Source organism: Erigeron canadensis, chromosome 8 (assembly GCF_010389155.1).
Source record: "Erigeron canadensis isolate Cc75 chromosome 8, C_canadensis_v1, whole genome shotgun sequence".
In the NCBI taxonomy this organism is placed as follows: Eukaryota; Viridiplantae; Streptophyta; class Magnoliopsida; order Asterales; family Asteraceae; genus Erigeron; species Erigeron canadensis.
This window is the reverse complement of record NC_057768.1, coordinates 6,554,194-6,564,280: the sequence shown is the minus strand read 5'-3', so window position 1 is coordinate 6,564,280 and position 10,087 is coordinate 6,554,194. Positions and strand designations below refer to the sequence as shown.

Genomic DNA, 10,087 nt, shown 5'->3' with positions numbered 1-10,087 from the left:
ACTGTTTAATTTAACGTGTACCAAGTTATCATATAATAATACTCGTAAAGAATTAAATATTTTTTGTTGATATTTAATTAATAAAAGAAAATTTTAATTTTATATAGAATCTTTAAAAAAAATCATTTCTAAGTTAAAAAGATTATATATACTTGAAACTTCTGTAAAAAAAAAATGTTGAAAAGCCAAATTTTCTGCCAATTAGAAAAAAAAAAATAAGAAAATAATTTTTATATTAATGGTGGGATTAATGAGATCATAACTAAACTAAAATGTGTATAGGTAGCTAAGTTAATTAAGATACTGCAAGCCCACACCATTCCACACAAACACACAGAACATTCCGCTACTCGTACTTCAACTTCATGTATACTAGTAGTAGTTGACATTTATATAATCTTTTTTTTTATTTTTATTGAAATAGAAACTTCAAAGAAGTTTCCTCTATAGTGTGTGTATATATATAAGTTTGTTGAGGCAGTTGATAGTTATAAGCATTTATTTGTATTGTAAGCATTGTTTTCTTATACAAATATTATTTCAAGTTTGTTGATTAAAAAAACAAGAATTATTGTTTGATGGCACATAAGAGACCTTTTGGTGATGTGGAAAGGGAGGGCCTCAATAATCAATCCAAACGAAGGATTATTACTGCTTCTTCTATGTGAGTGTTTAATTAAAGATATAATAAACAACTATTATATGTGTTTATTATTACTGTAATAATCTTTGAATTTTTTTTTTTTTTTTAAGTCTTCTGAATATATGATGTAATCTTTGCAGTTTTGCTCAAAATGTGATGCCTGGGCTTTCATCACATGAATTAGCCATAACTTTGGAACCGTTCCTTCGAAATTTGGTAATTTCAAATCTTGATTATTGATGGTCATTTTTTTTTAAACTATTTTCATTTGGATTGCTTTTGTATGTGGATTGGTTGCTTATATGTGGTAATTAGACTTTGATGTTAATCATATGGCATGTTTTAGTAGCAAAGCTTGAGAAATTTAGTAACGGGTCAAAAGTCCATAATCCGGGAGGGGGGATTAATACATAAAAATTTTAAACGAATTATGGATAAAACTACACTACTGCACGAAAAAAGGGGGCGGGCCCAACTAGGCTTCGCCCCTGTCGCCTTGGTTATTTGGTTAATCCGGCGGGCTACAACATCTTTCCTTGTAAAATATTTTTTTTAATGTTTTTCTTTTTTCTGATAGGTGCGAGACGAGGTTCATCGTTCATGTCAAAGATTCTTTTCTACAAGACCTATGTAGGATTCCATACCTTGACATTTGTATTATTTACCAGTCATAATTTGTTCCGAGCAATATATCTAATAATGAAGTATGTTCTGTTTGTGTCATTAGATCTATCAATGCACCTGAAACAATTAAAAAGACTTCATTGCAACTGCGTTTTCTTGCAAGACTGCCGAACACATTCTTCACTGGCAGTCAAATAGAGTCGGCCGACAATACTAGTGTGAAGCTAGTGTTGTTTGATGTCGATTCCAACAAAGTTATATCAAGTGGACCCTTTTCATCCATGAAAGTAGAGATTGTTGCGCTTGATGGCGATTTCTGTGTTGGTGATGAAGAAGATTGGGGTAAAAAAGACTTTGAAGACAAAGTTATATGTGCAAGAGATGGCAGGAGACCATTGATAACGGGTGATTTGGTACTCACATTAGAAAATGGAGTTGCGGATTTAGGTGAATTATGTTTTACTGACAATTCAAGCTGGAGAAGGAGTAGAAAGTTCATGATTGGTGCCCGAGTCAAGGAAACATCTACTGGCTTGAGAATTCGAGAAGCAATAAGTCAGGCGTTCATTGTAAAAGATCAGAGAGGAGTGGGTATGACTAACCCCCCTTTTTTTTCCTTTTGCATATGTTCTTGAAATAATTTTTGTTTTTAAATCCCAAACTAAGAATCCATGAAAAACTATAGGCGAAAAGATAGTTAAGTTGGTTAGGCCGCGTGACCAAATGGGTTTGGAAAGAAACGGGTCAATTTTGTTATATTCTGCCCATTTTATACATTGTCCCAAAACAGAAACTTTTTTTAGTGACCCGTTTGAGATTAAATGCAACCAAGAAATCATGGCTAACTGTTTCTTTTGTCATTCAGCATACAAGAAGCATCATCCTCCATCCTTGGTAGACGAAATCTGGCGATTGGAAAAAATTGCAAAAGATGGAGTTTTTCATGAACGACTAGCATCACATCGCATATACACCGTGAAGGACTTTCTGCAAATGTATTTTACCAATGAGTCCTTACTACGTGAGGTAACACAATAATAGAAAGTTAATTATATAACTTACATTACATGCTTCTTATATTGATATCCTTCAATTCACACAATTTTTCTCTTTGTATGTTGTAGCTACTTGGTAGATCATCTAACAAGACATGGGAGATTATAATCAAGCATGCCAAAGAATGTATTTTGGATGACAAGCTATACATTTACAGATGTGGTGTAGATGGAATCGGGCTTTTGTTTGATTCCGTTTTGTCTGTCAAGGGTGCAACCTTTGATGGCCAAAATTATCTGTCAATAGATAAACTCTCCATATATCAAATGGTATAATATTTCATACCTCATTATCACATGAAATTTCACATAGCTTTTTAGTTCTATATTGTATATCTTTGACCACAAGCTTATGATACTAAAAATTTACCTTTTTTTTAATAATTTGCAGCCTGTGGTGGAAGATTTGAAGCAACAAGTTTATAGAAATCTGAATAAGAGTGTACCAATTGATGTCGCGTCCTATTTTGAGGACTCGGTGCCTATGTCTATACTAAACCATAGCTTTCCTAACAATGCAAGTTTAGGTCATCAGGGTCTTAATATCCCTCTTCTGCAGCAAGGTATATTCTAATTCACAGAGCAAATGTAAATCAGATTGCAATCTTATAGAATAGAAGAAACATATGTTGCGTTTTTGATCAAGACTTAAAGGAAGTATGAATTTGGTATACTGGTTCTGATGGCATGTTACTTGATACAGATTATGGGATGGTTGATAGCAGCTATCGAACGCAAGTTTGTGTTAGCCAAGACCCGTATTCTGTCAAGTGTTTTTCTCCTGCCTTAAGGAACAGCTTCATAATTAAAGAATTTGGCAATGGAGCTTATGATCAAGATCTAGCTACTAATTTTGATTATCAGAATGGGACATCTTTATGGCATGGAAATGAATTGTTCATTGATCCAAGCAATCAAACTATAGACATTGTAACTTCTGATTATGGAATTTATTTCTCAGGGAGTGGGTCGCCCCGGGCAAGGTGGTGTAAGATTCGGGCCGCCCTTAAGTGGGGTTCAGTCAGGCGCGATGTGGCTGCGAAAAGATTGGCACAGCCACATCCATTTCTCAGTTGTTCAGTCTAAGTTAGTTATGCAAAGCATCAAATGAACCAGATTAAGTAGTTGTAATAAACTAAGAATCATGTTGGGTGGCTGGATCTGTGTTAATACGATCGCCACTAGTTAATTGATCCTTTTATGAATTGTGCCCAAATGCATACGCTTTGTAAATATTTGTAATTGTAAATATCAAAGGGATTAGTATCCTGGAATGTAACAAACTTTTGACAAATGTCTATAGTAGGAAATAACTAAAGTTGTGTGTATTGTATGTAAACAACTTTAAAAAATGTTTATTGTATGTAAGAAAACATACGTGTCAACCATATAAGGGTGACACTTGTCTAATTTTAATTGGTTAAATACATTTTCTTACATACAATAAGCATTATTTTCGAGTTGTTTACATACAATACACACAACTTTAGTTATTTCCTATTATAGATATTCGTTCGAAGTTTGTTACATTTCAAAATACTTATCCCAAATATTTAATGTTAAGGTTGTTGTATGTTTGTTTTGAGCAAACCATCTTTTTTTTTCAACCTCACATGTAGCAGCTAGCAAGTTTTTCCTAATTTGTAATTAAACACAAATGGTCCGGATTTGAATTCAGTACATCTTCACGGATAAAGTCTCTCACCTTCCCCTTACCACTAGACTAAAACCTCATTGATCTTTTTTTTTAACCGCAAAAATGAAATATTATTATAAAAATATCGACTAGTAAGATGTTAGAGGACTCCAATACAAACACCAATATTAACCTTCCACTTAAGACAAGCAAACTACATAATATTACAAATGCAGCGTAAACCGAGTTATAGATAACATCAGTAGCAGCTCCTTTAGATCTTGATGATAACCACAATTAGAAATACACCTTGATCTCAGCCATAACAAATTCCGGAGATGGTTTGATGTGGTTAAAATATATGCTTATTCCTTGACGAATGCCGACCATATACGCCAAATAGCCGTCATAATAATAGCATGAACCACTTTCTTTTTTTTACTGTCTCTGACACACCCTTTATGAACCTCTAGTAAGTTTTGGAAGGAGAAAGCAAAAATAGGAGAAATGTTACACCATTCACTCACTTTGTCCCATATCTGATTGGTCCAAGGACAAGTAAGAAATATATGCTCAGTGGTTTTACAACCAAAGTTACAAATCACACAAAAGTCGTTTCCAATGTTTATTTATCTTTTCTTCAACCCAACTCATGTCGCAATTCGGTCCAAAGTAGCTCTCCAAATAAGAATATTCACCGGCTAAGTTTTTCTCAAATTCTCAAAGATTATGGTTTAAAGGAATATCAGCAATTCATGAAGGGCACCAAAGTTTTTTTGGCTTACCATTAAACAATAAAGTTGTTGGAAATTGGAAATGCATTATAAAAAATGGAGTGATACTTCATGAGAAAGGTATTTATATTAAATCTACAGTTGATAATATCAATGATAGTGAGTTACAAGTATTCTCTATAAGGTGTAGAATCGAAAAGATCCAAGGCATTACCTTTGAAAACAACTTTACTTCCGAGCCAGGAGAGCCTGATTTGCAGCTTCAAGAGTACTAATACTGAGCCCACCTTTATCCTTTGGAGCAACGACATGACTCCAAGAAACCCAATGAATCTTCCTTTTCGCGTCTCCACCTGCCTAAAAGAACATTCTTCTAATCTTTTTTAGGGTATCCAACACTTTTTTCAGGGCTTTAAAAAGAGAGAAATAGTATAAAGTCAGACTAGATAACACTTATTTAATTAGAGTGAGTCTTCCACCAAATGAGAGATGTCTTCCTTTCCATCTAGATAATCTGTTATGAAATAAGTTAATAACTAGTTGCCAGCTAGAAACTCTCGACATGTTAGCTACTATTGAAAAGCCTAAATACTCAAGAAGAAGGCTACCAAATTTAAATCCGACATCCTCAGCCATAGTAATAGCTTCTCTGTCATTTACTCCAATGCCAATAAGCAAACTTTTTTCTAAATTCACTTTCAAGCCGGACACTAAATAAAAGCAACGTATTAATCTTTTTAACTCAATCACAATGACACTTGACCATTCATCTACGATAAGGAGATCATCTACAACCTCATTGATCTGAGTACGGTTTTAACTTGTTTGCATCGAGATTGATGTGACGTGAATATTCTGCAAGCGCAAATGATACTTTAACAGTTTAACTTCTAGATTAGTGACGTGATGTTGGAATATAACGGGTAGCACCATTGGTGTTTCATTGATCTAAATCGTCATTTAAAAATAAAAACCTCCCTATATACTCTACACATATGTCCACGTTCATACTTCATAGTTTCATTTTAAACACTACCTATCTTCGTTTCAAATAGGAGTAATAATTAACATAATATTTATATTCATATGATATTAGAACCACATAATTGACTAAAGGAAATTTCATAAATTAAGTTGTAAGAACTAAAAGTAAATAGTAAATTTAGATTTTTGACTTCAACTATATATTAATATCAGCAATTTTCTTTTAGATTTCATTAACTTTATGTCAATCTTTAATCCTCGAGACAAACTACATTACTATTCGAATATGATTCAAAGGAAAATGATATCCTTGAAATAAATTAGGCTAATAATTTTTCAAACAATTTAATTACATGACAAGTATAATACAATAATTATATCTTAATTTTACCTTTGATTTTATCAAATGTCATGATCAAATCGGTTAGAGGAGTATTAAACCAATGTGTTTAAAGAATTAGTGATTTTCTTTATTGGCATACTCACTTAACTTTACCCGAACAAACATATACATACAGGGGAAGTGAATATGGATAGTTTTCATCTGAGATTAGATGAATAACCCCCTCATATTTTTATTTTTCATTCATAAAATTTATAGAGCCCAAAATATTGATTTACTTTTCATTAAATTGTAAAATATTTGTGACTTGTGAGTGAGGTATTCCCCATTTAAAGTTAGGTGGGAAACAACCCAATATATGTTGACATGATGGGTGTCATTTTTAAAAATCTTCTTAATCTCAGTATATTATTATTATTTTTAGAACAGTATTTTGATCTCAATATATTTTTATTATAAATAACTTATTGGAAGGTTTTCCACCTCATATTAGTTGAGCATTACTTCACGTTCCTTTATATTTGTGACATGTGCTTTGTGCTCATGATATCTTATGTACTACTTGTCACAGCTTCCATGTCATAGTTAAAACATATTAGTTGACCATCACTTCAGAATTCTTTAATAATATTATATATATAGTCATATAGATATAGATGTTTTTCTTTTGTTCAAAACTGGATTTGGGTCTACACAAAGTGAAAACTTGCACAAAGCCCATAATCCTTTAGTGATCAACATTTATTAAGCAATAGGCTTGAGTGCTTGACAATGATGCAGCCCAATACTAGCCCACTCCAACTTTTATTTAATTTTTAAACAAAAGTCCAAAAATGAAGTCAACACGTTAAAATAAAATTGGATAATGTAAAACAAGTATTAAAATAGAATAAATAGGACAAGGTATTAACCTTTGGATTATGGTTAAATTGATGCAGGAAGATTCACGAATCAACTGATACACACTGATTTTCATGATGCACAGTGATTTTCAGTGGAAAAAATCTATTGTTTTATTTTTTGCTTTAATACTTGTTTTATTTTACCTAAAACCTATATTCAAAATTGTATATACATGTTAACATTTGGGCGAGCTTCATTTAATATCCTAGTAGCTAGTTCAGAAACTCCGCATTAACGCATTACGATTTACGGGATCGCAATTAATCTATTTCTATAAATGTTGGAAGTAAAATTCAAACAAGTGTAAGACCTTACCAACGGATCACTAACCCATTGGTTTTATTCGATTGATATGTTTTTGTTTTTTTTTTTTAAATTGTTTAAACTTTTTAAAATTTGCTTCATTTTAATTATTATGTTCCTTATATTACTATCTAAGTTATGTTATATACAAATTAAATGGTTTTTAATAAAGAAATTAAGATGTTAAGTGTTGTAAAACTAAAGAAACAAAACAATAAAGAAGAATAAGAATATAGAGAGAAAGATTTCTTTTATTCATCTCATAAAAAGGTATATATAGTTACAAGCTGGAGTATCCTCTAAGAAAACAATCTCCTAATCATAGTAAAGATTACCATTCAATATATGGACATCCATTCCATATATAATATTTATAACACTCCCACTTGGATGTCCATCGACTAAAGACATTATGCCTCATTAAAACCTTACTAGATAAAACCCAATGGGACAAAATTCTAGTGAAGGGAAAATAGTACATAATTCTTTTGATACGCTTAGGGATGTTGCCTCATTAAAAATCTTGACAGGAAAACCCAGTGGGACAAAGCCTTGCTCAAAGGAAAAAGAGTGCAACGTGTATCTTCTCCCTTTCATGATCACATCACTTAAAAATTCTCAATATTACCAAATGTTTTCAATGCCTGACATATGAAGTGTCTTAACAATATAAATTTCATTGCTTCTCGTATAAATGAAATCCTCAAATATTATTCTCTTCACATATATTCACATACCATGTTTGAGGATTAGTAATACATCATGCATCTCATTTAAGTACATCCTCGTACTTCATAAGTTATACATTGCCGATAAACTCAAGGTAAATGATGTATAATCCATGTTTGAACTGCGAGAATAATTAGTGTTTCAATGACACTTCTAAACCAATAATGTGATCATTATTTAAAAAGTCATAAAAGGGGCATTTTAAGCATCATGTGACCTCATAATTATGAGTGTCATTTATTATCAATATCAAGTATATTTATTATCTTTCTCTCATATTTGTCTTGATGCACATTGATTAATTCTTAAGTTATTAAATTCATAAATCAAGACAAACATTGTCTTTCATCTCTCATTCATTAATTTAATCACCATTGGACACTTCTTCAGAGTTCCATCGATATTCAAATCATCAAAATTGCATGAAATTTATATCATATCTAAATCTGGATTTCTTTATAAATTTTAGTTACCTAAGATCAGGAGATTTTGAGATGGTCGGTGATATTAGCCAAATTATACACGTTTACATTATAGTTTTAATGGTTAACATTTTTTATTTATGTGCATTTTAAGTCATTAATTGTGTGAAAATAGTCATTTAGTACTTGCATAAGATTTGTGTAGGTATTATGTGAAGTCATGATGATTTGGAGCTAAAATGTACAAATGACGGCTCGATGTACAAGTAGAGTGGTTATATTCGGTTCGAGATAATTCATGCCATGTTGATAAACAAATTCATATTGGAAGAAATTAAAAGGCTGTATGTTGTTGCTGTTGCTACACCCTTGATCCATTGAAACAATAAAATGAGATTTTGCTTTACCTGGGGACACGCACGCACCAAAGCAGCTACAAATTCCAATTGTTTCCATTTCATTTTGAGTATGGACCAAAAGTTGACTTTTGACCAGCCACTCTTAGCACGCCACATTCATCCACCTATCCGATTTCACATGGCCACACTCCCTTCTGAGTTCTGAATTTCATTTTGGTATTTGTTGGTGACACAAAACAAATATTACAAGTATTATTATTCTTGATTTGTGGTGGGGATAAAAAGGAAAGCCCAGAAAATCCGGAAGCCGAGCAGCCCATTTAGTGACAGTCTGTTTCGTTTTGGGATATATATATCACGAGACATAGGGTATGTTTGGCACAAAAATTTGGAGCTAGGGCTGTAGTTAAGGGCTTGAGGTTGGAGCTTGAGGTTGAGGCTAGGGGTTGGGGCTTTTTTTTCAACTCTCTTCCTACGAGCTTTTATTTTAAAGACCTTTCGGGGCTTTTAGGAGCTTTTTGGGACTGGGGCTTTTAAATTCGAATGCGTTTTCAAACAGGGCTAATGAGCTTATATTTAAAAGCTCGAGGTTTTTAAGCTCCTAAAAGCCCTTAAAAGCCCTTTGCCAAACAGACACATAGAAAAGAAAGGGGGAGCTGCCGATTAGATCAAACAGAACACATACATCAGCCGCAGCTCGACACACACAATACCATTCACCAAAAACCCTTATCTTCATAATCAAATCATCATCTACATCACCATCCATCCATCATCTTCTAAAAATCATCCACCATCTTTATCTCTATTAATCCCTTTACAAAACCCATTAATCATTTTTATCTATAAAGTGGAGATTCATCACTTGTTCGGGATTTTGGGTCTTGGATTATTTTGAGGGTGGAAGGAGATGAAGATTGTCATCCATTCCATCCATTGATTTGATTTTGCATTTGAGGGTTGTATTTCTCTACTCTATTTTTATTTCATTGTAAACAACATGACTATTTAATATGATAATATAGCTATTTGTGTTTGTTTCTTTGATATGATTTGTGAGTAGTGTAATATGGTGTTTGGCTAGGCATTAGAATGAGACCCACTTTGTGATGACATTGTTTAATTGATAGTTGAAAGGTTGATTATTTGTGATTTTGATTGTTGACTTTAAAAGTCATATTTCGACTAGTTGATGAATTAGGATAACATGATATATACTAGTGCTTTGCAAATGACCGTTTGATTGAACTTGTTTATGTTGGTGATTATTCACCATGGTGTTTATGAACGTAACACCATATGTTGCTTTTGGAGTCGATTTGTCAAATATGATTTTCAAATTTAATAGGTTA

The 10,087-nt window shown here is 32.5% G+C and overlaps 1 protein-coding gene and 1 long non-coding RNA gene across 2 annotated transcripts; one reads left to right on the top strand and one right to left on the bottom strand.

The window, feature by feature from the left end:
* Positions 1-498: 498 nt before the first annotated feature.
* Positions 499-3,616, top strand: LOC122579346 (protein SAR DEFICIENT 1-like). Its single transcript, XM_043751506.1, has 8 exons — positions 499-664; positions 784-859; positions 1,221-1,273; positions 1,371-1,858; positions 2,133-2,293; positions 2,392-2,592; positions 2,714-2,885; positions 3,026-3,616. Exons 1-8 carry the CDS (start codon positions 579-581, stop codon positions 3,406-3,408), a joined length of 1,620 nt encoding a protein of 539 aa, XP_043607441.1. The 5' UTR covers positions 499-578; the 3' UTR covers positions 3,409-3,616.
* A 3,842-nt stretch (positions 3,617-7,458) lies between these two features.
* Positions 7,459-8,919, bottom strand: LOC122579487. The gene is made up of 2 exons (XR_006320653.1): positions 8,784-8,919; positions 7,459-8,075 (listed from the first exon to the last, which is right to left on the bottom strand). It is a non-coding gene; the product is annotated as an uncharacterized LOC122579487 (long non-coding RNA).
* Between the last annotated feature and the right edge of the window lie 1,168 nt (positions 8,920-10,087).